This window comes from Aspergillus welwitschiae (assembly GCF_003344945.1).
Source record: "Aspergillus welwitschiae strain CBS 139.54b unplaced genomic scaffold BDQ94scaffold_28, whole genome shotgun sequence".
In the NCBI taxonomy this organism is placed as follows: domain Eukaryota; kingdom Fungi; phylum Ascomycota; class Eurotiomycetes; order Eurotiales; family Aspergillaceae; genus Aspergillus; species Aspergillus welwitschiae.
In genome coordinates, this window is record NW_020798722.1 from 215,525 (window position 1) to 241,337 (window position 25,813).

The following is a 25,813-nucleotide window of genomic DNA, read 5'->3' on the forward strand; positions in this document are numbered from 1 at the left end:
CAGGTGTGTCCTCGCTGTCGCTTTTCCCCCTCTCTCTTAGTCCGCTTTCTTTCCCGACTTTGAGTTTTTTTTTTTTATGCTTCCCCTCCCCTCCATCAACTTCAACAGAATGGCTATTTCCGGAGCTTCGCGGTCGCTGCAACAGCACCTATTCTACCTCGCCTTCTGTTTAGCTTTGCTCTAGGACCTATCTTTCGCTTTGAGAAAAAAAATATCGGCTGACCGGAGCTCTCTTTCTGCCGTCTGATAGATGCTAGTACAAGCAACTTCGTCGCCGGATTATGTCAACTACATCACCTACCTCTTCAGCACCCCGCAGGCTTCTCCGGTGCTGGGAATGGATAGCCAGACCTACGACATGGTCCGTTTCGCCGCTGCCATGAACCTCAAGACCAAAATTCACGTTGCCTACAACACGATCCCCCAACCTTGCTTGACCTATATCCGATCGGCCACCCTGCTCGGATTGCGCGATGAGAACCCTCATGTGCGGAAGTCGGCCGGAACAATTATCACAGAATTGGTGCAACAGGCGGGGCTATTAGCCTGGCCTGACGTGCTGCAGGAGCTGCTGACCCTCGTCGAAAATAGCTCCGGTGACATCCCGCCCATGGCCCAGGAGGCTGCTATGTCTGCTCTTTCCAAGGTTTGCGAAGATAACCGCAAGATCCTCGACCGTGACTACCAAGGACAATGCCCTCTCGATGTCATCATCCCCAAGTTGCTCGAATTCACCTCGAACCAGAGCTCCAAGGTCCGCTCAATGGCCCTCGGCACCATCCACGTCTTCCTCCCGCACAGACCCAAGGCCCTGATTGCTTCAATGGATCTGTTTTTGTCGCAATTGTTCCAGCTCGCCAATGATTCGAGTACCGATGTTCGTCGCACAGTGTGTCAGACTTTCGCGCAACTGGTGGACTTCTCCCCCGAGAAGCTCATCCCACACATGGAAGGGTTGGTCAACTATATCATCATGCAACAGCACAACCAGGAGGACCCGGAGCTTGCGCTTGACGCCGCTGAGTTCTGGCTTGTCGCGGGCGAGCAGATCAAATTGCAGCAGCCCTTGGCTCCACACATGTCTAAGATCGTCCCGGTCTTGCTCCAGAGCATGGTTTATGATGAGGATGAAGCCATTAGGTTGACGGGCGAAGGAGATGATGCCGAGGACGAAGACCGCCAGGAAGACCTCAAACCACAGTTCGCCAAGTCCAAGAGCGGTAAATTGGATATGTCCAAGTCCGGTCAAGCGAACGGAAACGCAGCTCCCGAGGAGGAAGACGATGACGATCTGAGTGAAGGCGAGATCGAGGATTCCGAATTCGGAGATGATCCCGAGGACGAATGGACGCTCAGAAAGTGCTCCGCCGCCGCGTTGGATGTCTTCTCGAACGTCTATCACGACCCGATCTTCGAAATCATTCTGCCTTACCTGAAGGAGACCCTCCGCCACGAGCAGTGGCCCCATCGCGAAGCTGCTGTCTTGACTCTGGGTGCTGTTGCAGACGGTTGTATGGATGCGGTTACGCCTCATCTCCCCGAGCTCGTTCCCTACCTCATTTCCCTGCTCAACGACGCTCAACCTGTGGTGCGACAGATCACCTGTTGGTGCCTCGGCCGATACTCCGAATGGGCGTCACACCTGGGAGACCCGTCGGAAAGAGCGCGCTTCTTTGAGCCTATGATGGAGGGTATCCTGCGCAGAATGCTGGACGGCAACAAGAAGGTTCAGGAGGCGGCTGCCTCTGCCTTTGCAAGCTTGGAGGAGAAGTCGGACGCGAACTTGATCCCCTACTGTGAGCCCATCCTTCGACAGTTTGTGCAGTGCTTTGGAAGGTACAAAGACCGGAACATGTACATCTTGTATGACTGTGTCCAAACTTTGGCCGAGTGCGTCATGGGGGAGCTGGCGAAGCCTCAACTGGTTGATATCCTTATGCCTGCTCTCATTGATCGCTACAACAAGGTCTCGGATCAGTCTCGGGAGCTGTTCCCGCTCCTGGAGTGCCTGGGATACATTGCGGCGGCCTACGGCGACGCCTTTTCTCCCTTCGCCACTCCTCTCTTCCAGAGATGCATCAAGATCATCTACGAAAACCTGCAGGAGTACATGGCATCTGTCAACAACCAGGCCATCGATGAGCCTGACAAGGACTTCCTGGTGACGAGCCTGGATCTTCTGAGCGCGATCATCCAGGCGATCGATCCGCAGAAGAGCGGCGAGTTGGTCGCCAACTCCCAGCCCCGGTTCTTCGACCTGCTCTGCTTCTGCATGGAGGATCCGAACTATGAGGTCCGTCAGTCATCGTATGCTCTGCTGGGTGACTGTGCGATCAACATCTTCCCTCAACTCGAGCCCTTCATTCCTAACATTATGCCCACTCTGATCAAGCAACTGGATCTGGACCAGATCCGGGATGATGATCGTCACACTGGATTCAGCGTTCTCAACAATGCCTGCTGGTCGTGCGGAGAGATCGCCGTGAACGAAAAAGCCGCGCTGGCTCCGTATATGGAAAAGCTGTACCAGGGGCTTTTCATCATCATCAACAACGAGGAGATCATCGACTCGGTGAACGAGAACGCTGCGATGGCGCTGGGTCGGCTTGGTATCTGCTGCTCCGATCAGCTTGCAGCTCGTCTGAATGAATACGCCGGAGTCTTCTTGAAGTCCATGAATAAGATTGAGTTCACGCGCGAAAAGGCATCCGCTTTCCTCGGATTCAATCAGGTGGTGATGAAGAACCCCGCAGCCATGGAGTCTTGCCTGGTGGACTACTTCCAGGCCATCGCTGCATTCCCCACCAAATCGATGAACCAGGAGGACTACCGTGACATTCAGACCTCATTCCAGCAGGTGTGTAACCTTCTCTTTCCCTCATATCTTTCAAAACGTGTAGCTGACTCGAATGATGATGCAGGTGTTGCAGGGATATAAAAATATGATACCCAATTTCGATTCATTCCTGTCGCAACTTCCGGCCCATGTTGCTCAGAAGCTTCGTTCTGTATACCAGATTTAGATCTATATGTTTGTCATGTTAATGTTTCGTTTGAACGCAAAATTTCATGGCGAAAGGCGCATAAAATTGCATTTCCTTTTCCTTCTCCCACGCCGGCACCTGGCTCGGTGGTTGTCTTCTTCCGATTCCTGGCCGGGATCAAGGACCTTTCTCCGGGCGGAGGGAGTATGGTTGAGAACACCCCGTCTGATGTTCAAGCCTTGATGTGGCGTGTTTGGAATCTGTTTTCATTCGACTGTGCGTGGATCGCCGTGTCGGGGTCTGCATAGAGGGAGGGCTAATGGGCTGGCTGGACCGTGGGCAACCAAAATAAAAATAGGGACAAAACGAAAAGAGCAAAAAACGGATGGACATGAACCCCTGGGATAGTATAGCTCGGGACTATATAACCAGGATGAAGAAAGGGCAAGGGGAAATGAACAATGAGACATGCCTATCGATCCTGTACCCTTTTTATTCCCTTTTTTATTTCTTTTATTTTTTTTTTTTTAAGATAGACTAGTAGAATAGTATATTAGATAGGATAGTCTGATGCACGCAGGAGGGTCGGCTGGCACCTGCTGTGTGTTTTTCAATCTGGCGTTGTTCTTCTTCTTATTTTACCCTCATGAAGTGAAGTTTATTTTATCTGCAAGTGATGATGTGGGGGACATGGTCTATATATCTACACGAGTGATGTATATAAATTGAGTTTGACATCATGATCGACAGACAGATGCCATTTACTCAGTGATGCAGCCAGTAGCTACGTAGCTAGCTAGTTGGTCCGATCCACATGACAGTATCAACAAAGAGCAAACAAACCTACTACTAAGTACTTACTGAAGAACAAAATACTACAGTACATTTCTTCATTCTAACCTGATGCCTATACTCATTCCTACATCATATTTTCTATAAATTGTGTCCTACATAACCCACACTTGACTTCACTAGTAGTACTTAGTTGATTGTTGATTAACACTAGTTATCTCCTATGTCCGACATTCGGATCCGAACACCCTGGTCATTTTGAATCTCTTAATCCCTGCACCTCCGGGCACCCTTAAAGCTTTAGCGTTGCAGCATACCCCAGTCGGTCTGGAACAAGTCATATCCATTTATCCAGCGCAGCGCAGCACAGCGCACAGTCACTTACACATTCTCTGGGCAAGGCTACCACCACTACCATCATCATAGTCATGAAAAAGCACACATCGGCCTCGCCGATAGGATGACTGATGTCTATGGAACAACAGGATGTACGACATGACATCAACCACTACGTCAGATATTTTTCAATAATTTCAGTCAGATATATCCCTGCAATATAGCTGGCGGGTTCTTGATTGATTGGGTGATTGGTTCATGCGACTTGTTGCATGTTGCATGATGAGCGGCAAATAGCATTTCTAGGAGGGGACTCAGACAGACAGACAGACAGACAGAAAGAAAGAACTAAATAAAAAGAAATGAGAGAATTCAGACATGGGATAGAGTACAGTAAGCACTATGTAACAAAAGAGGTGTTTGCTCCTTTGGGGGTTTCCGCTTCTTCTTCCATCTTCTGTGGAAGGTTCCATGCAGGTAAGTGAGCAGGGGGGTGTGTTTTGTTAGCTTGGGGATTAGTTAGTAGTTAGTTAGTTGATTTAGTTGACTTGGGGGGATGGATAGATGGAAATATGGATTTGTCAGGTAGTGAGGTAGTGAGATGGCATCATGGATGGCGCGGTATGGCGGCTTACTCTTCTAGACTGATAAATTGCTTCTTGACGAAGTAACCAATTGATTCGAATGGAACCATCAACTTCAGCTACACACTACTAGATCCGTTGATTGTCTAGTAGGCTAGAAATGGATTGATAAGGCATAGGTAATCATTCCCCATCATGTACGTACGCCATTTAGGAGTAGTCAGAGTAATTGACTCAAGTATGACTCCTACCCAATCAGGGTATCTTCGGCGAGGGCGAAAATGTTTCGGCCGCTAAAATCTACAAGTACTGCAAGTGTATTTTTTTGTTGAGCAGGTTTTTTCGGAGATTAGCCATTGCGCCGAGACTAAGTACTATCTCTGTCTGTCTCTCTCTTTCACTTCCTCTAGAACAGACTACTTCTGTGTGTTGTACTGTAGGAATTTAGTCGAGTATCGGCTAATGCATTGTTGGGGGGTTTTCCTGGTCATACCCATACTAGACTTAGTCTTCAACTTAGCTAAGGCTGTACTCTGTACTACCAAGTTCAAATGAGGCTGTGTGGCCAACTTTTTTTTTTTTGTTTTCCTTTTTTGTTTTGTTTTTCTTCTGTGTACCCATTTCCAAGCACGGCGCAGTAGTGGTGGTTAACTTTCCCATAGACGCGCCCGACGGGCTGGATCCTGGGGCTGGAATGATGGTGATACTGAGCGAAATAAAATCATCACTGGTGGGTGATCGATCCTTCAGGCAGGCCACGAGGGAAACTGGACGAGTTATTGGGTTCTGACATGATTGATCCTGGGCCGCGTGTGAATTTGGGGGCTAGTTTTGGGTGGCAGTTGTGAATTAGTTAGTTGGTTTAGTTAGTTAGTTAGTCGCTTTAAATTTGTTTTTCTCTGTCCTGCTCATGCTGATGCTGAATATCATCACCATCTTTCTTTTTTTTCCCCTGCTAATTAGATGTGTATTATTTGATTTGTATTTATTGATTTAGTTATTTTAATTTTTCCCTTAAAGTTGGCAGATCCCATTTCCGGGTTAGTGGGAAAAACCTGGACTCCTCCCGCACTAACCAGATGCGGTTGTATCTGGCGAGATTGAAAAGAGACAAGACTGAAAGAAAAGAATGAAGACGGCGGATCTGCCGAGCCCAGCGCCTGTCTGTGACTGGCCCGCTTCTTCCCTGTTCTGGTCACCCCGTCCAAACTGATGCGGAGAATGGCTATGCTTTCGCCATTGGCTGGTCGGAATCTGGGATCGGGTTGCTCCGACCGACAGTTGCCTGACTGGGTCTTAAGGAGGTGCTAACTGGGCTAGTCTTGACTAACCTCTGTGACCCCGTGATCGAGGGTACTTTGGACCGATGAATCATTCAATCAATCAATCAATCAGTCGTCTTCTTCAAAGGTACTTACACAGTACACCGAGTACGGAGTAGGTATGGAGTATACTGTGTACTTGCTCTTGTTTACTCCAAGTTGGTGCGGCAGTCGGTCGCGATCCATTATCTAATATTATCTATCTCCGTCTTGCTAGGAGAGCTAGTAGTTGATGGGAGCATCGTCCCAACGAACCATGGACGCTTTCCTGAAGATCGTTTCAAATTTAATTTTGACGGCCAAGAAGGGTCCAGCTGCTCCTTGCCAGTCCGCCTCTTGGTATTCTACTAGTAGTGTACTAACCAGCTAAACAAATAACCTACAAAACATCAGTCTCATCGTCCCCTTCGTTTCTCCCTCGAACAGGGATGTGAGTGCATCATCCCTACACTACCACCCCCCTCCCCCTCCATCATCACATGGCATATGCTCGATTTCTTCGGGATCTTGGGAACTTTGTCGCGATCTCCGGGACGAAAACGTGGCAATGAGGCTTTGTGCGACGATGCATGCAACCAGCCAGCCCCCTTCCATCGCTCACCCCTCCCCTTACCCCCCCTCCATCCCATGCCTCCATGGCTGATGCAGGTCGAGCCTCTTTTTCCGCTGTCAGGCGGGCTCTAGATTTTAGCTTAGTTGAAACGACCCGAGAGAAGACCGATTATCGAGAGAAATTGACTGGTGGATTCCTGCTGCCTCTCCTCCAACAAGGTTTCGGCCTCAGACCTTTTTTTGCCCACTCTTTTACAGTCTCAGCCTCCCCGTGACCGTGGACCCGGCCCGCAGCCCCGGATGGTTTGGCACCATCAACCCTGGCTCTGCTTTAGTTTCTTTGGGTCATCTTCAGAGTTTCGATGGGTCCGGTGGATGACGGTTGTTGTGTGGTCGGACCAGATTGTTGGTCCTCCCCCACTAAACTGTGAATGTCCAAGCGTGGGCGAACTAAATAACGGAAGTTCTTCTGGCCTCTCTCTATTCCCTAGTAGTTAAGTCTAGTAGTCTACCAGCGTTATCCATCAGCGCCCTCTCTCGAATCCTGGCTCTAATCAACACACTAACAATGCTGGTCGTGGAGATTTCCCTTTAGCTTTATTCTACTTTAACTTTACCCTTCAGACCGGTATCGCCGCCGTTCTTTGTTTTCTCTTTTTTTTCTCAAAAAGAATTAATTTGTTTTCTCTCTCTTAATTATTTTTTAATTATCCCGCTCAACCGTTCTGTAACCGGCCAGATTACTTACTTTACTTCCTTACTACCACTAGACTAAATACGACTAATCAATCGCCATGCCGTCCAGCCCTGCTAGAGTTTCCCGTCTGATGAAAGAAAAAAAGAAAAAAGAAAAGAAAAGAACGGACAAAATCACCGAGAGTCTGGCTGGACCACGAAGGAATTCAAGTATGACAGCTGACGCTGTTTCATCCGGTCGATTGGGAAACCGACGTCTTGCAAGATCACATTGGCTTCCGTCCGTCGAGGCTGAAACCGTGTTACTTAACTCTCCGTAATCGTTCTAAATCCAGAAAGTTGCAGCATGTGGACCACAGAAGCTCTCTGTCATACAGAAGAACTTCGCCCGGGTGCGGTGCAAATGGAGTGCGTTTAGAAAAGAAGAAGAAGAAGACGATCTGTTTCTCCGTGTTACAGATATCTTAGACTATCGGCTGAGGTAAGGCGCCATACCCATGCCACGTCCCACGTCCGTCCACACAGCTGCGCCTTCAAATCCTCACGGTGGATCGCGCGCGTCTATCATAATCGACCACCGCCCGGGTTCCCTCTCTTCCTGTAACTAGATAACTCTCCAATCGCAGCCCCACTTGATGCTATGCAATGGAAGGTCGGGTTTTTTCTACGAAAGGAAGGCCTAAGCTACCAGGATCCTCTAAACTAGTAGCGAGGCTCATCTTCCATGCTTCCTGTCAGTCGTTACGTTGGTTCAATCCTGCGTTGAAAGGAGGGCACCCGCCCCCCACCACTGTCCTTTACACAGTAGTTAGATACGTAGTAGGGGGAAGGGGGGGCTTGCTTGCTTTACAGCCTCGATCCCAAAAACTTTAGTTCGGCCGGGACTAGACTAAACCTACCGAGCAGCGCGCCAGGACCCAAGACTAAGGATGATGATGGACGCCTTTCCAGCAGGGCAAAAGTTGAATCGGGGTCTTGGGGGGTCTTGGCCGGTGACTTGGGGAGTTTGTCATCGCCTCAATGTCAACTGATAGGCAGGAAGGAAGATGAAGAAAGGTATCTCTCTGCAGGTTTTCTGAAGGTTGTACTTATTGTCCATACCCCCGCCTCCCCCCCCTAGTCCCGCGGGTCGGATACTGCATGGCTTGTCCTGCACCGTTACACAGGGTCTTGCTCGGCAAAAGAGCAGGATGGCTTGACTAGCAACCCCTGGACACAACCACCACCTCCCCGGCGCGCGGCCAATCACCGAAATGAAATCCTGCAGATTGGAATTCCATCTGGCGCTTTGGTCGGCTGTCATGGCCAGATTCAGAGTCCTGCTGATGACGTCCTGATTGTAAAGTAAGTCAAGTTGTGCGCCCGTAAGGTATGGATGGATAGGAGTCGAGCTTGTGAAAGATCGCATCCCAAAGTCTTTCTATCCTTGAACTGTCGGCTATCTACGCAGTCCGCGCTTGAGTCATGAATCTCCTTCGGTGCCTATTAAGATCAAGGTAACCGCGACAGGGTGGTGACTGTGATGACCCGCTGCAAGTATCGAATACCCACCCTGGTAAGGGGAAATAGTCTCCCAACTGCTATCAGAGGCGCCAGAGGGATATCTACTAGCGACCGGTGCCTCCACCCTAGCGTTCATTAAGGTTGTGACTTGGCCGTGGCCATGAATTGTCCTTTAGGTAATCTAATTTTTATTTTTTTTTTTACTTTTATTTTTTTTCTATTTTGTGACTGTGTTTGGTCACCCCTCCGGAGAGCGAACGGGGAGAAAGGAAGAGGGGTTGTTGGGTCACCTTTTTCAGGCACCATGAACGGTGCGCTCAGATCGCCCTGCAAGGCAAACTACTCGGTGTATAACTAGTATGTGTCAAGTGCAAGCGACCACTAGTTGCTCAGTACTTTGCCTGTCTTGGCGCCGGGCGGACGGACACTTTGACGAAAGTTGACATCTCCACGAGAGGCTAAGTCAAGTAGATAAGTTAGCCAAGTAACTATAGGAAATGAGGAGAGAGAGAGAGGAGATGAGGGGGGGGGTAAAGATTGAATGACGAGCAAGGAAAAAAGCAACAAACACCTCAACCTCCCCCCCTAATTGGTATGAAAATAAAGGGGGGAAATAGAATTTACGGGCTACCCAATCAGCAGCACATCGCTTATGGCAGACGACTACTTTGGAACTAAAGTAAACTAAACTACTGCCTGTCAAAAACTCACAGACCCTGGTTATTTCTTGGTATTTCCGATTGAAGAGGGAGGATCCTGGCTTTGCAATCCGCAGCATGGCCATTTGTCGAAGTTTAGACCCGAGCAAGTCAAGTGCCGTTCCGTTTATAAATCGTGGCAGCGATCCCAGCACGGGCGGAACGACTTAGCTTCAGTCGCTACTATAACGATCATCCTGGATGGCCTAATGTGGTAGGATCGGTGGTCCATCGATCACCTTATTCGATGGTTCGCCGATTAGCATCCTTACCGGTACGTAGTACGTTAGCCAACGTGAACAGAGAAAAAAAAGGCGGCTGACTCTGTTCGAGCGGGTCTGATTAGGCTTATTGCAGTCCGCGGGGGGGTGGGCATGATGATCTGTCCGTTAGGCAGAGAGAGGTAGCGAGAGGGAAAAAAAAAAAAAAGAAAAGAAAAGAAAGGGACGGGCTACGTAGGTACCAGGCAGAAGGGGAGGTAATGTAGGTACTAGACCAGGCCATAGTCCATGTTGCCTACAGATCTTACTTGCGCACTGATGGTCCATCTCCTAAAGTGGTCCTCACAACGAGGGAAGCCTGGCCGGCCGATCCAAGAAAGTACCGCTCTCAATGGAAGGTACTTGCAGCCGATCTGAATGATGATAGACGGGCCAACTCCACCGCAAGTGACAGGCTGTCAGTCCCAACCGTGTGTCATTTGTGTTTCTTGTATCAAATGCACAGCCCAATGGTGAACCAACAATGTGATTTAAGCCCAGCCCAGAAATTAAAAAGACAGAGAGTGTGTGTATGTGTAAGTTCCTTCGGCCCAAGTCTAAAGGGAGGAAGAACCATAGAACAAGCAGACGCCGCTGGCTTGGTATGGGGAAGTGCTCTCCACCAATATCAAGAATGGAAATCGGAAAGGCAGAGCGCTTCGGAACCACACTTGTATCCCGCCAGAGTTTGGGTTGAGGATTCCGCAGACCCCGTCCAGACACCTGGACTCTAGACGACCCCCCGGGGTTGTCTACTAACTTACCAATCTCTCTCTCCTTGTTTCTGTGTCTCCGCTGCGCCCAAGCCTTGGGGAGGAATGGGAGGTGGGAAAGAGGGAAAGCATTCCTCAGACCCTGACCGCCACCACCATCTCTGGGGCTAGAAGGGCTATGGCATGATTCTGGGTTTGGGGCGTAGAGATGATATTATTTTCTTTTTTCTTTTAATTTTTGGGGATGGGAGAGAGAGTGAGAGGGGATGACATTGCTTCTTCTGATGACGAAGGGCGTTTGAGTTTCTGGTTCCATCGATTTGAAAGCAGTGGATTGGCGATGAACTCCAGATTGTTGCGGCTTAGACCTGACGAGGAGGAGGGCCTTCCTCCTCGGAGGCTTGTGAATCCCGTCCCGCCCACTGGAAAGGAAAAAGTGGAGGGATCACCTTGAAAGAGGGGAGATGCTCATACTACCGACAGGACTTGAAACGGACCAGCCAGTAGTAGAGGGGACGGAACCAGGCCGAATCAGACGGGATGGAGCGAGGATCGATCAGGAAATTCCCACACCGGCCGTCAGTTCATCACCGGCAGAGTCAGCAGCACACTAAGTGAACTCACTGCTCCATACTGGATTTTGCTCGGCCTACTAACTCAAGAAGGAGTGATTTCTGGCGTGTTTCATTTGGACGGATGGCCCAAGCACTTCCACTGGCGGTGATGCTGCCATGTGGCCGCCCCGTGCCCTCGTCTTCATTGGCCCTGGGGCTATTCTAGCAGCCAATGAGCAGCTAGAATACACATCTCAAAACAGAATGTGGATGCCAGCTGCCTCGCCTGCGCTAAGCCTGTCTCGGCAGAAGAGGCTCAAGTCGTGCCAATGGAGAAATTCCCATCGCGAATAATCCGCAAAATAGTAATCTCAGCGAGCCTGAGATCCTTTTGCTGCTACTCAGGATGATTATGGTCGGTTCTTCACTTGGCCAGATGAAATCATCATTTCTCACACTCAGTCTCTCTCTCTCTCTCTCCCCTTCTCACCCGAGTCATTCAGACTAATCAATCCAGACACCATCCCCCCTGCCTGCAGCCATGGTCCGATCCTCCTGCTCCTCCCAACTTACCCTCCCCCATGTCGGGCTAGGCTCACTCGACGGATTCCATCCCCCCCCACCATCATGCTTTTTTTTTCTCTGGCTCTTCTGTTTCCCTGAGCATCCAGATCGGCCATCGTGGTGGTAGTAATTTCTTTTTCCCTCCTTCTCCGGCACTCCTCCTGTCATGACTGGCTGTGAGGACTGTCTGGAGATCAGCATCTGACCGGTCGTACCGTGGCGCTCAACATCTTGGCTTTCGCTAACCCCAGAGATTCCACCCTGACTGATTGTCTGGGTGTATCTTAATGATGATGATTATTTTTATTATTATTTTCGAATTGATAGTAGTGATTTTATTTATTTTATTTTTTTTTGACTTATTCCCATTTGATCTCTAGGTTTCTTGGCCGTCTTGTCCCCTAGTAAGTAGTATTTCAGCATGATTTCCTTTTCTGCATTTTTTATTAATTATTTCTTTTCTCATCCCCTGAAATGCAAACGATCTCGTTATTTATTCTAGTTACTTAAGTAGTAATTTCTTTTTCTTTTTCTTTTTCTTTTTCTGTTTCCCTCTCTCTCTTCTGATTAATCTTTTTTATTATTCGTCTTCCCTATAATTCCTTATTCTGGCATTCTCTTTAAATTACCAAATCCACCGTCGCGGTCCCTCGACCCGCAGCTGAAGGAGAGAAAATTGTGGCTGCAGCTCCTCTCGTCCTTTACCGGCCGGTTGGTCCTGACCTGTTGATTGTTCCCCAATCCTCCGCCTCTTCTTATACTACTTAATACCTGCTAGTATTGCTGCTGCTGCTGCTGGTCTTCCTTCAGTCCCCCCCGCCTGACGACCTTGCCTCTTTTTGTCTTTCTTCTTCTTCTCTATACTCCTTTTGGCTTGACGCAGGGACATCAGAGAAAAAGGAAAAGCAAAATCAAAAAGAATTACTTTTACTTACTTACCCTCCCACCGTTTTCTCGTATTCCCCACGTGTGTATCTCTGCTGCTCTTCACTGGGGCTGCGGCTCGAGGTTATTTTTGGACGCCGCATTTGCTGAGCCAACCGTGGGCTGTAATTTCTGGCCTTCCGATCAGATTGGGTTTATCATCTTCTGCTCTTACTTCTTATAATATCCCGGCCTGGCCCATCTCCGCATCTGGTCTCTCCCCTCCCCCCATCTTCCTTCTGTCAAACTATCACTATTCCTATTCCTCTTATTATTGATCCTCCTCCTTGCCTGAGACAGTTCCTGTGCTCAAGCTTTGACTCTTTGGTGACTGTTTCATCGCTCGTCTTCTACTTACCCCACCGCACCTCTCTGCTCTCTCCCTCGCTCGCTCCCGTTTCTTGTCTAGCCTTCATCGTCGCCATGGCTGGTCCCGGTGGTGGCCCTCCTCGCAAGAGCCACACCAAGTCTCGGTTCGGCTGCAAGACATGCAAGCGGCGGCACATCCGTTGTGACGAAACTTTCCCACAATGGTAGGTTTGTTTGTTTGCCTTGCTGCAAACTGCAGCTGTGTAGACTCGCTGCTGACCATCACAGCCGAAACTGCACCAAGCACAACTGTCGCTGCGACTACATGGATGTTGCCACGGTTCACGACGACGCATCCTCCATGCGCAACGTACCCGACCTGCTCATGTCCGCCGAAATCGAAATGGAGATCAAGAACTGGCAGTTCACAGGCGTCGCTCCGTTTGCTGAGCTGCTGCAGTTCCCGCGTACCTGCTGGACCAAGCTCTCGCTGACTGATCTGCGCCTGATTCATCACATTGTTGGCCTTTCTATCGATCTCCAGCGCCGGGGTCTCGCTAGCTGCACTATTTGGGCGCAGAAGATGCCTACGTAAGTGGTTGTTTGTTAAGCAGCAGCTTGGCAGAGGTACTGACGGTTGTATAGTTTTCTCGCTATTGCCATCGCTAATGATTTTGTCATGAGCGCCATCCTCACCATGTCCGCCTCCCACCTCGCCTGGATCACTCGCAACCAGGAGACCAAGCAGCTTGCATACCACCACCGCGGTGTTGCCATTCAGGGCCTACATAATGCCCTGGGGGCGTTTTCCAAGGACAACTGCGATGCAATTCTGGCTGCCTCGATTATCCTGTCGTGGCAGGCGTCGGAATGGCAGAGCTGGGCGTCCTTGCAGCAAGGTCTTACAACGGTAAGTAACTTTATCAGGCACGCTGATAGTGAGACTAACCCAAAGCAGGTCTTGGGTTCCATGCATCCGATGTGGAAGCAAGAGTCCGAGTTGGCCATGTTCTTGGAAAATCAGCGGTACCTGGGGTGCACCAACACCCCAGTTATGTCGGGCTACCAGTTCCAAGACGAAGACCTGGCCAGCCTCGACCAAACCGTCGTGGCACTCCAGGCCCTGCAGAAGCGGGTTGCACACAACCATGAGCACTACCGCCGTATCGGGGAACTCCTAGAGTTTGTACGACACTTCCAGCGAGATCTCCTCTCCCAAACCCCCGAACAGGCCTTTGAGCGCATGCAGCCGCTGCGGCGGTGGCTGTTCTGGCTTCCTCCTGCCATGCTGCGGCCTGAAGATGCCGACATCGGCTCGCTAGCCATTCTGGCCCAGTTTTTCGGGGTTGGAGTGGTCCTTGACAGCCTCTTCCCCAACTTGGGCGGTGCCTACCTGGGTCCGCTCTCCATCAGTCCGATCGAAGAGATCTACCGGATGGTAGTTGCTCGGAGCACAGCCGATCCTTTCCATCCCGATGCGCACCTCGCACTATCCGCCATGGATCTTCCCCGCCATATCGTCGCCAAGTACAAAAGCCGGCTTCAGTGGTCTCCGCGCACCTCCCTAGACCACTATTCCCCTGCACCTCCTAGTCCGTATCACAGCGTCCACGATTACCGCCTCGCCTCATCCTCTCCGTCTTCCGCCTCCGCCACCTACGCTCCTTACACTCCGCCTCTGCAGTCCCCTCCCGAAGTGACCATCGCCAGCCCCCCGTTTGACGTCAACGGAGCCTATGTGACGGCCCCGGCGTCGCAGGCCTTGTATCCGAGCTCCCCACGGCTGCTCTCGGACCCTCGTGACGATCTCTCGGATTACAGCCACGCGGGATCTCTGCAGCACTCCCCTGCGTTTCCGCCCCCATATCTTGGCGACGTGATGTGCGGGGGACTGCCACGGGTGAACAATGGCGGGCTGGGGCTAAATATGCAGCTGTACGAAGAAACTCCGGTGATGGTTGGGGGGTATAACACGGCACCCGAGAGGGGATGGCACTAGGGGCAACCTTGGAGTGATTTCATTTCTATTCCTATGTTTTACTTTTTTATCATCATCAGCTACGGAGCGGATACGGAAAACGGCATAAAGCGGGATCAGATGAACTGGGATAGGACCGCCAGGGTGTTTTGGTTTTGGTTTTGGTTTTATTTTTTTCTTTTGTCTTGGATTTTCTTGGGATGGGCGAAATAGAGGGATGGTATTGGAAACTGAAGCTGCTTGCTTGGCTGGTTGCTTGCTTATTCTCGTACGCTAGCGATATGAGTGATTATTTTGATCTGCATGCATGCATGACTTGACTGATCTGACTTGATCTGTTTGGTTGGTTTGATTTGAAGTGGCTTTGTTACGCTCGCGTGCTGTGGAAAGTGCGCGGGATGATGTTCCTAATGTGATGTGACGACTAACCGAATACGGTATATACCCTGAGATAACTAATGATGAACTACTCACTACTCAAGAACCAAGATCAACCATAGCCTACTCGTCCGTAGGGTAGTTAGTTAGTAGACTGCCAAGAAAGATATAATAATAGCTGTAACTGAAACAACGACAGTTTCACCACTTATCTAAGCGACAGATCGTACTATGCGTGATCACCAAGATTCTATCCTAGCAGGTAGTTAGTTAGCATCTAAGTAAATAAGTAGGTCTGTAGTTTTCTTTCTAATCATATAGTAATATCCCACTGGGACCTTGTTTCATCCCACCGATTAATCCAACTATGCCGTGAACAGTCTAGCGAGTATGTATACAGGATCCAATTAATATACAAGGATTGTAATATGTTCCTGTGATGAAGAAAGATTGTTGAGGAGTGATCTACACGGCCCCCATTTAACACGTGTTTAGGCCGTGTTTCTGGTGCTTCTAGCGCTGAACTAGGGGGGTGGAAGGATGGAGGGAGGGGGGTGATCTACTTTAACCCCCATGCTCCTGCTCTGTACAGGGATGGTACTAAGATTGTTTTTGATTACATGGGATGGGACTGGGATGGGATAGGACAGGGTGAGCATGAGGATATGTGTGTGGATGACCAGGATGGATGTCTGTGCATTTTTACTTGGCGAAAGTCACTTTAGTGACTAAGTACTCTTACTACTAGTGCTATGGGCGTGGTGGTGGTGTGATGTGACTAGTAGTAGGATTAAATAAGAAAAAATCCAACAGGGTTTCAGCTGAAACCAACAGTTACTATTTATTTAATTTGTATTATGGTGGTGGTGGTGATGAATTAGTAAGTACGTACTGGTTGAGGTGCGGTGCGGTTTGACCTTCCCACGTTTTCCGTTCTTTCTGGTCGGGTTAGGCTGGTCTGCTAATTAGATAGTTGGTTAGTTAGTTCAGTACTAGGTGGTATTTGGCCACGTGTGTCTTAGTCTAGTCTACTAAGTAACGTGTATCTCGGCTAGTTCGTTACTAGAAGGTGGTGAGATTAGTCTTGCTGCTCGCTTATGACGTCGGTGTTTTTAGCCTTGCTTATTGTGTCTTATTCTTCTATATTAGTACTCTGTCTTATCTGCTTGGCGTGTTTGTCCTCTATGTTAGAGTGATTATATTGGGATTACAAAGAGATTGTAAAAATGGAATTATGATATAGCTAATATAGCCTTGACTTGACCTGCATCGCAAGTAGCTTCTGGTGGAGTATGGGCTGAGGCCACGGGGGATTTCCGGATCGTGGCGGATTAATTACCGAGTAATTAGTTGCTGAATCCTTCCTGTTTTAGTGTTTGTGTCTGATTCAGTTGTTGTATGTGCGGTCTGTGTGTAAATTTGTCTGAGAGTTCCTTGTGTTTCAAATCAGACGTAGTACTGTGTTATTGTTGGGAGTTGACTATTTGTGAATGGATGGTTGATTGTAGGCCTACACAGCAAGGCTATGTAACTTAATATGTTGTGACTAATTATGGAAGTGAGTTTCAATTGCAGCCTTGCTGTTACGCTTTGATGCGCGTTTTATTTCGCTTAGCTAGATTGTTCAATATCTGTTGGTTTCCAGTCCTATTCCTGATTATATGACAGCGGAAGATGTAGGCTGTGTTGTGCTGTGTTGGACATCTGAAACGACGTCAAAGCTTTAGATGAGGGGTATTGCGGGATTATCTATCCTTCTATTGTCGCATTTATAGACCGGTCTAATATCATATCAGGGCGACGGAATCCTTCCGTAGCTAGCCAGAAGTGACACGCACTAGTCCAGGCAGTCTCTATCTATGTTGGTAAATCCATCCAGGTATCTGCGCATGCAACACTGGGGCCTAGCTGATCACTCCTGTACTGGCTGATCGTGTCGCTCATCAAAAATATTGAAGCCAATGTGGTTCTTCGGATCGAGGTAGCGGACTTCTCCTTTCTCCTTCGAAAGATCGGATATTGTTTCCATGTCCTTATCTGGCAACTGTTTCAGGTCGAGGTTCTCTACCATTCTGCTTTGTCGGACTGTCTTTGGAATCACAGATATACCTTGTTGGACGATCCAGGATAGTATTATTTGGGCCGGAGAACGCTCATGTTTCGAGGCTATTTCAGCTATCTTGTAGCTATTAGTCGCGATGGTTGTCACATGCACTTAGGGAAACTTACATCTGGATCATACAACGGACCTGGTCGGTCTGCGTTGGGATTGACAGCTGCTACTGGCTTGCCGCCGAGTGGCTGGTGAGCCACTACGTGAATGCCATTGGTTTTGCAGAACTTTACGAGCTCAACTTGGGGTAAATAACTACCGGACCGTAAGTCAATCCAAAAGTACGTAGTAGGACAGATTAAGCACTTACGGGTGAAGTTCGATCTGGTTGACTGCAGGAGGAATCCTGGCTGACCCGAGAAGTCTCTCGAGCTTCAAGATATTGAAGTTGGAGACTCCTAGTAATCATTAGTGTCTGCATTCCATGTTACATAGTACATGCATACCAATCATTTTCGCTTTTCCTTTATCGACCAGGCTCTCCATGGCTGCCCATGTCGATGGATAGTCTCTTGACAGTTCGTGGTCAATTATGGGCTGAGGAATGACTTAGTAAACCGCATGAGTATGATAGAAGAACTGTCAGGGGTATACCTTTCCATTAGGATGACGGATTGTGTTGTTATCCGGTCCAGGGCTGTATGCATGGGGAACTGAGTAGCTATTAGTGGGCGTTAGGCGGAGAAGGGATCTTCTTTCGCCATACAATGCATCAAATACAGGTCGACTATCCATGAAGGCAATCAGCAAGATACCCTGAAGCAGAATACAGGTGCATATACAGACCATAGTTCAATTGAAGCCTCTCCAAGCTGAGGTCGAGTGCTCTCTCAACGTCGGAAACACGGTGCCACGTCTGAGCTCTGAACAAAGAGTCAGCGTCCCGGGTTGCAGACACAGGCACGCAAGTGCTTACAGCTTGGTGGTAACAATGATCTCTTCTCGAGGTATTCCGCTCTCCTTGATGGCTTCACCGACCTCCCTTTCGTTTCCATAAGCAGTGGCGGTGTCGATGTGTCTGTAGCCGCAACGCAGTGCTTGTAGAACAGCCTCCTTGACGCTTCCGTTGCCAGCATCACCTTGAAAGGTGCCGAAACCGACAGCTGGAAACGTAGTAACGGAGATAGAAAAAGAAGTGGGAAGATGGTTGCCTCCTGTCATAGTTTTTGCTCTGAAAATATCAAAGGTATGGTGGGTGAATGAAGGAGGGGAATGTCAACTTGATGGAAAGGAGCGAACGCGGGGATGAGATGGAGAACCCCGCCGGAGTAGCGAGCAGGGGTGGTGTCAATCTCCACCCTTACTTTAAATGGATATATCTGGCAATCTAGTACTTATTGGGCTAGGATCTGGTCTTCTTCTTATAGCTACGGGTAATATGTCTTTTCGCTCCTTCCTTTGCAATGAATCGAATTTAAATATCATGTGTGAACGTCTTTTCATCAACAGCTAATCGTCAAGCCAGCTTGAAATTATAAGCGAAATAAGACATGCTGCATTGACCAATGGCTCATACGATTAGAAGTATGCAATATTATATGGTCCAGAGCTACCTCGCGACGTAATGAATATTCTAGCACTCAACGGGGCCGCTAGCTACCGTGGATGAAAACGTTCATAAGCGTAGCTGAGCTCTGCTGCTCTGAGGTATGTTAGACACTCGACATTTTGGCGTATTCCTCATAGCCCCCGGGAAATTTCGTAACAAGACGTCTCATTTCATCAACTACCCTGCTGGAGTTTAGCAACTACCTGGTTAATGAAGGATGATAGTGCACTTACGATTCTCGGAAGCTGGTGACCTCGGGAAAGAGGGCAGCTGCCTGCAAGTTAAATCGCCTGTTCTAAATCAGAACCGAGACTTCCTCCAGGATATCCAAAGACTCCCTTTCTTACATTGAGTACAGGGCATTCCGATCATCATAGTCTGCTTCTGGGGCTGACTTCGGGATATGTTTATGATAGGCATTGAAATAGCTCCTGGTAAACTTGTTCCGCTCAGGACGCCAGTTGCCCAATTCATCTGACAGGGTTAGCTGAATCCTTTACCATTTATTTTGAGTCTGCAGTCCATACACTCATTGTGCGCATAAAAGCTTGCAGGGTCGTATATCAATGGCAACTCCGTGGCCGTATCGATAGCGGCATTTCCGCACCACAGGTCTCCATGAACGAGAGCTGGCTTGATGGACCGTCCATCGGTCTCCATGGGCCGTAACAATCGAGGAATAACTTTCTCAATCATGGCAGTGTCCAGGCCTTCCAGCTCGGGCCACCGGCCCCCACGTTTAATGTTCATATTGATCATGTGTCTGAAGCCGTTAATGAAGAATTCTTCCCAGGTATCAGCGTAGCCATTCTCCTGAGGAAGATCACCGTTGTACGTCACAACGTGAAAGCCAAATTTCCCATTCGGCGATTTGCTCCTCGAATGCAAAAAGGCCACTTTCTCGCAGAACTCAACTGGTTCAGGTAGCTCCTCCGAGAGTTCATAGAACTGACAGAAGTAATAATGTGCTCCTGGAAGAGCTTGGAAGGAGCCATATCCAATTGGTTTGGGAGTGAAGCTACCGACAACGCCGTGGATTGCAGAAGTGGCCTCAAACTCCCCTTTGAGAGCTTCTCTGCCATGGTCCCCTAATGATACCTGTGAAGATGTGGTCAACAAACGAAGGATAGAGCGAACCTAACCACTGATTTTGCTCCTTTCAGAGAAAGCTGATGAAGTATTACCTTCATGAAATATGACTCTAGTTGGCCTTCATCCTCGACATCAATCCGATAACTGTGAGCCCAGGCTGAGGAGCCATGGCTCACAACTTTCAGGGGACGGCGGAATAGGGGAATCTCTATCAGTATCTAGAGGTTAGTTTGCTGGCACGATTACAGTAGGCCGATGAATACTGACCCGATAGAATGGTGGGATCAACGGATGTTGTCGTCGGGATATCGTCTCCCTCGATGACTGAACCCATGACAAACAAGGCTCGCGATCTGGTCGTATGGGACTGCTGTTTCCTTTCAGGTATAATGCAGCTTATGTTTTGAAAGTATATATAGTTGATCTATTATGCTGTTTTCTATCAAACGATCTGGAGAATGGATGACACGCAGATTTATGAATGCCATCTTGAGCCAGCTAAGCGCCGCGATCACCGAGGTGAAACAGTGAGAAGCCGTGAGGGGTTTTGAGCAGCGCACCATCTTCCAGTGTGGTCCACCACGTATCATTGCATATGGCGAATCAGAAATGAAATGGCACTTCTAACTGCGGCTGGTGCTTCCTAGTAAGCTGCACTGACATCGGTAGTGTGACTGTCAAGCGGCAAACGGTCATGTTTAAGTGGCTGTTCGTCACTGCCGTGCGCTAGTATAGGAGCAGGAGTTGCTAGCCGTGCTGGGAGGGGAGGAGCGGTACCCCCCCCTCTTCGTCGCCGGTTTTCGTAAGCGACTTATGTCTCTCACTCCACCCTCGGGGTCTTTTTGGTCCTTGGAGCTGCAAGGTCCCAAAACAAATCGATTCTGGTCTCTGTGAAAAGACCTCTGCCATGGACAGGGTATGACAGATTCTTGGCGGCCTTAAAAGTATTTGTTTGTTTCAGATGCTGATATCAAATAGTTTCGGAGACGATCCACGGCGGAGGAAAGCTTCGGTCGGCTTGAAAGACGACTAAGTGGGCTCACCATTACTCGAAAAGGGAGTGTTGCATACGGGCCTACGGAGACAGATGAGGATCTGTTGGTCGAAGATGAAGACACAAAAGGGCCTTTAGGGCTCAACTTGCTCCATACCGTACCGGAGCCGCATATTGATTTTATCTTTATCCACGGATTGGGTGGAGGGTCGCGCAAGACTTGGTCCAAAACAACCGATCCATATCACTTCTGGCCCAAAGAATGGCTCTCTCGAGACCCAGAATTCGGTCACGTTCGTGTCCATAGCTTTGGATATAAAGCTGACTGGGCCGAAAAGAAATCAAATCATTTGAATATTCATGACTTTTCACTGTCACTTCTCGGGGAGATGCAATGCAGCCCTGAGATTCGTCGGAGCAACGTGAGACCCCCGCCTAGCCAAATAGAGTCCACCCATTAACTGAACGATAGACCAAAATTGTACTCGTTGCACATAGTATGGGTGGTATTGTCACAAAGAAGGTAAGATAAAAACTTCCCAGCTCACCAGCATGGTTGCGTCCTTCTGAGCTCGTATCCCGGCAGGCATATATTATTGCCCGAGAAGACCCTACTTTGAGAGATCTTGCCCATAGAATACATACATTGTATTTCCTAGCAACCCCTCATCGTGGATCTGACCTCACGAAGACTTTGGTCAATATCTTGAAGGTTTCCTTCGGCCACAAGTCCTTCGTAGCGGAACTAGGACGCGATTCCGTCTCCGTACAGTCAATCAACGATAGCTTCCGATATTTCGCTGACGATCTTCAACTATGGTCGTTCTATGAAACCATTCCTTATAACTTCGTGTTGACCAATGCTATGATCGTCGACAAGTCTTCAGCTACTCTTGGCTTATCGAAGGAGCGATGTTCACTCCTCAATGCAGATCATAGCGGAATTTGCAAATTCGAAAGTCCGACAGATCCGAACTATAAAAGCCTCCGAAATGCATTCATCACCACAGTCGATTCTATTCTCACTGAAAGTATGTTAGCGCATAATTATCGAATTCGCTAAGCTAAACTTGCTCCAGTCGCCCAAGTAGTCTGTGAGACCACGAAAAGTGAATCGTCAAGGCTGACTGAGCTTACCGGTATCGCCGAACCCCCCATTGATGATCTTTTCTCTTTGGAGGAGTTACGAATCCCCGGTACATGCGAATGGTTGAGCACAAAAGCCGGATACAAAACATGGAAGTCCGCCTGGTCTCTGAGTCGGCCAATATTCTGGCTCACCGGCAACGCAGGCACCGGAAAATCCGTTCTTTCGAGCTATGTCATAAATGACCTGGAAGAAAGCAACTTCCAATGCAGCTACTTCTTTTTTAAGCAAGGGAACGCTAGCAGGTCTTCTATATCAGAGTGCCTACTGTCGCTCGCCTTTCAGATGGGCCAGGCGGATGAATCTATTCTCAAACGCTTGACCCAGTTCTCTGAGGGGTCTGACACCTGGGAGCAATTAGATGAGAAGACTCTGTGGCGAAAGGTATTTCACGGCGCCATATTTAAGGAGCCTAATCCTGAGCCACGATTCTGGGTCATTGATGCTCTGGAGGAATGCAATAAATTCCCCATTCTTGTCTCCCTGCTCGCCAGAGCACCCCCATATCTGCGCGTATTCCTTACAAGCCGCCATCTTCCCGAAGTATATCAATCCATCACGTCGCATAACGTTGCCATTGAGAATTATTCTGTGCAAGAACAGGACACGCTCACCGATCTAGGAATTTTCATTGATTCCCGAACTGATTCCCTTCCTGCTGGAAACAATGGCAGCCATAAGAACCTACGTGACAAGATTCTCGAAAAGGCTAACGGATCTTTCCTGTGGACATCCCTCGTAGTACAAGAGCTTGAGGGAGTTTATTCAGAAGAAGCAGCTGAGGAGGTATTGAATGAGGTACCCGCTGATATGAATAACCTATACGCAAGAATGTTGGAAAACATTCCTCGGAAAGGCCATAAACTTGCGCGATCGATTTTCGTTTGGACGTTGCTTGGGATGCGACCTCTGTCGCTGGGTGAGCTAAGCTATGCAGTCAAGCTGGACACCAATGAGACTGTCCACAACCTAGCCAAAGCTATTATGGCTATCTGTGGACAACTCGTTGGGGTGAGTCAGAAAGGCTGGGTTCAGTGCATTCACCAGACCGCAAGAGCGTTCTTGCTGCAGCAAGAACAAGTTCCGGCTTTGGCTCTAAATAAGCCAAAATCACACGCAAGGCTCGCAGAACTATGCTTGACAGCTCTCAACATGAATTTCGGCCCAGGGGCCAGGCGACGAAAATCGAAAACAGTCAAGGCCTCCGCAGATTCTGTGGCAGATATCACGGACTACGCTGCGATACATTTCTCTGACCACCTTCGTAAAAGCTCCTCGGAAGACCCCAGGAGTTGGGCTTTACTAGCAGAATTCTTTGATAGCAATGTCTTAATGTGGATCGAATATCTTGCGGAAACAGGGAGACTGCAGCACATCACGAGCACAGCCAAAAACCTTAAATCGTACCTAATGCGCCGGCTCAAGCACATGCAGCCTTTCTCGAATGAAAAGGAGAATCTGGAGGTTTGGATTCATGACTTGATAAGGCTAAATGCAAGATTCCGCACAGCCCTAGCCATTTGTCCATCGGCTATTCACAATATCATTCCTGCACTGTGCCCGTCAGAATCCATGGTGTCAGCCATTTATGCCACACGCCCCCGCGGGATTGCTGTCAAAGGGCCGGTAGAGCGGACATGGGATGAGTGCTTAGCTACGATCGACTACAAATCAGTCCAGACAAGCTCTGTCGCTCACGGTGACTTCTATTCAGCGGTCGGCGCTTCAGATGGAGCAATCTTCCTCTACGTTCGTGACTCAACTGAGACCACAGCTACTTTGTTCCATGGGGAGCGGGTCAGGGTGCTTGTCTTTAGCGACGATGATGCGTATCTTGCGTCTAGTGGCCCACGTAAGGTTATAGTATGGGACCTACGTACTAGGAAGCAGCTATGGTCATTCGATGTGCAACATCAGCCTCTGACCCTTGCGTTCAGTGAGAACAGCACGCTCCTGGCTGCTGCGACACAAGGCAACTATACAATAACTTGGGACTTACAAGAGGAGCAAATTGAAGGCGAGACCTGGTCCTGGATCCGCAGCTTCCATGAAACGACAGGCCAGGCTAAGCCAACTCAGCCCCCAGGAAAAGCTCTCTTTTCGGACGATTGCTCTATGTTTGCAGTCAGCTACAGGGGTAGACCGGTTTATTTATTCGATATGAAGTCAGAGACCCTGGTTGGGTCTTGCAGCAGGAACACGGGCGCGGTCGCAGGAAGGCAATATGTTGTCGACGCACTGGCTTTCAACCCAAACCGGGAGATAAGCGCTCTTGTTGTGTCATATGGCGATGGGGAAATCGTAGTCTATGATTTATGGTCTGCAGAGCCTCGGTACCAGACTCCAGATGTCTTCGCCCACACACTCGCATGCTCACCAGATGGCCGTACCCTTGTCACTGGTAGCTCTAGAGGCACTATTCAGATCTTTGAATTTTCGGGGGCCCAGGGAACGAGTCTCACATTAGTATATCGGATTAATGCATTTGAGGAGGGGATCCGTGGAATCGCATTCAGCAGCGATAGTTTGAGGTTTACTGACATTCGAGGCTCGCAATACCGGATCTGGGAGCCTGCAGTGCTTGTTGGTAATGACTATGATGAAGGCAGCCAAAGTGAGCTTAGCCAGGCAATTACTTTGAAGCCCAAATCTGTGGGTATGCTCGAAGGGCCCCCGGATCCCGAAATCACTATTATGTGCACCGATTCCAGCGGCAGGTACTTACTGTACGGAAAAGAGGATGGTGTTGTCGCATCTTTGAATGTCCAGGAAGCTAGTCATCGAGAGGCCCTCTATCGACATGCGCTGAATGTGAGAGTGACTTGCATTGCATACTGCGACCAGCTTGGCGTACTGGCTACAGCAGATGAATCAAGTCGGATTATTGTGAGCACTCTCAAGTTCACAGCTACTGGGGTCGAAGCGCTATCCATAATGTGCGATATGCGTTCGGAGGAGCCCGTTCAGGCTCTTCTTTTGGACCCAAGTGGAACGAAATTACTTGTCCAAGGAAGACATTCGACTCGGATCTGGAAAATTCTTGGTACCAAAACAGACATCGAGATAACACTCCCTCACCTCGGCAGTAGCTACAAATTTACCAATCATCATTCGTCACCCAGTCACTTTATTGCTATATCTCCGCATTCTACTGAGATATTTTCATGGACCGACGTCATGAGCTCCTCTGGTGAAGCCGCTGGCAGAAAGGCACCGCCCAATGAAATTCACTGGGTATCCCACGCTTCGAACCAAGTAGCTAACAAGAACCAGCCTGGTCAAAGTCTTTCTGTCCAGTTTATCGTCTCTCTGTGCAACTTAACTGCAATCTCTGAGGAGTCTTCTCAGTCAACACTAATGGTTTGGGAGGCCGCTCATATTCCAACGGACGGAGACTGGCCCAGCGAGCTTTATCTGCCCGGATTTGAGCGCATATCGGCCAGAATAACTCAAGTTATTGGGGTTACAGGGAGTCTTGTTTTGTTTGTGGATAGTGATCACTGGGTCTGTAGTGTGGATGTGAGACAGTGGGGTGCTGCGGGACAAGGCGCGTGGAGGCATTTCTTCCTGCTACCGGAGTGGAAGGGAAACAACCGGGAATTCCTAGTCGAGTATATTCCTAGACGACGTGAGTTTGTAGTCGTTAAGAAACATGAGGTACTGGTCATCAAGCGGGGGTTGGATGTTGCAGTGCCTTTAGAATGACCTGCGAGGAAATTCTGATATCGAATCGGACAAGACAGGAGACTTGAAATTATTTCCCAATGAGGA

General features: G+C 49.0%; 5 protein-coding genes across 5 annotated transcripts; 4 read left to right on the forward strand and 1 right to left on the reverse strand.

Moving 5' to 3' along the window:
- Window positions 1–66: 66 nt before the first annotated feature.
- Window positions 67–3,092, forward strand: BDQ94DRAFT_66422 (putative importin beta-2 subunit). The gene is made up of 2 exons (XM_026776286.1): window positions 67–2,857; window positions 2,922–3,092. Exons 1-2 carry the CDS (start codon window positions 251–253, stop codon window positions 3,021–3,023), a joined length of 2,709 nt encoding a protein of 902 aa, XP_026623711.1. The 5' UTR covers window positions 67–250; the 3' UTR covers window positions 3,024–3,092.
- A 431-nt stretch (window positions 3,093–3,523) lies between these two features.
- Window positions 3,524–3,868, forward strand: BDQ94DRAFT_148353 (uncharacterized protein). Its single transcript, XM_026767181.1, has one exon. The coding sequence runs from the start codon at window positions 3,555–3,557 to the stop codon at window positions 3,711–3,713; it is 159 nt and encodes a 52-aa protein (XP_026623712.1). The 5' UTR covers window positions 3,524–3,554; the 3' UTR covers window positions 3,714–3,868.
- An 8,853-nt stretch (window positions 3,869–12,721) lies between these two features.
- On the forward strand, window positions 12,722–15,319 carry BDQ94DRAFT_148355 (putative C6 transcription factor RosA-like). Its single transcript, XM_026767182.1, has 4 exons — window positions 12,722–13,015; window positions 13,080–13,382; window positions 13,437–13,701; window positions 13,750–15,319. The coding sequence occupies exons 1-4, from the start codon at window positions 12,906–12,908 to the stop codon at window positions 14,788–14,790; spliced, it is 1,719 nt and encodes a 572-aa protein (XP_026623713.1). The 5' UTR covers window positions 12,722–12,905; the 3' UTR covers window positions 14,791–15,319.
- A 1,740-nt stretch (window positions 15,320–17,059) lies between these two features.
- BDQ94DRAFT_181011 (NADP-dependent oxidoreductase domain-containing protein) lies at window positions 17,060–20,235 on the reverse strand (the record flags this gene model as incomplete). The annotated part of the gene is made up of 13 exons (XM_026773794.1): window positions 17,060–17,322; window positions 17,397–17,515; window positions 17,571–17,658; window positions 17,707–17,797; window positions 17,855–17,913; window positions 18,047–18,123; window positions 18,177–18,363; window positions 18,921–18,991; window positions 19,043–19,099; window positions 19,157–19,283; window positions 19,337–19,907; window positions 19,994–20,109; window positions 20,169–20,235. 13 exons carry the CDS (start codon window positions 20,233–20,235, stop codon window positions 17,060–17,062), a joined length of 1,893 nt encoding a protein of 630 aa, XP_026623714.1.
- A 573-nt stretch (window positions 20,236–20,808) lies between these two features.
- Window positions 20,809–25,747, forward strand: BDQ94DRAFT_172769 (NACHT and WD domain protein; the record flags this gene model as incomplete). The annotated part of the gene is made up of 5 exons (XM_026772020.1): window positions 20,809–20,817; window positions 20,880–21,317; window positions 21,368–21,418; window positions 21,587–21,926; window positions 21,975–25,747. 5 exons carry the CDS (start codon window positions 20,809–20,811, stop codon window positions 25,745–25,747), a joined length of 4,611 nt encoding a protein of 1,536 aa, XP_026623715.1.
- Window positions 25,748–25,813: the final 66 nt, after the last annotated feature.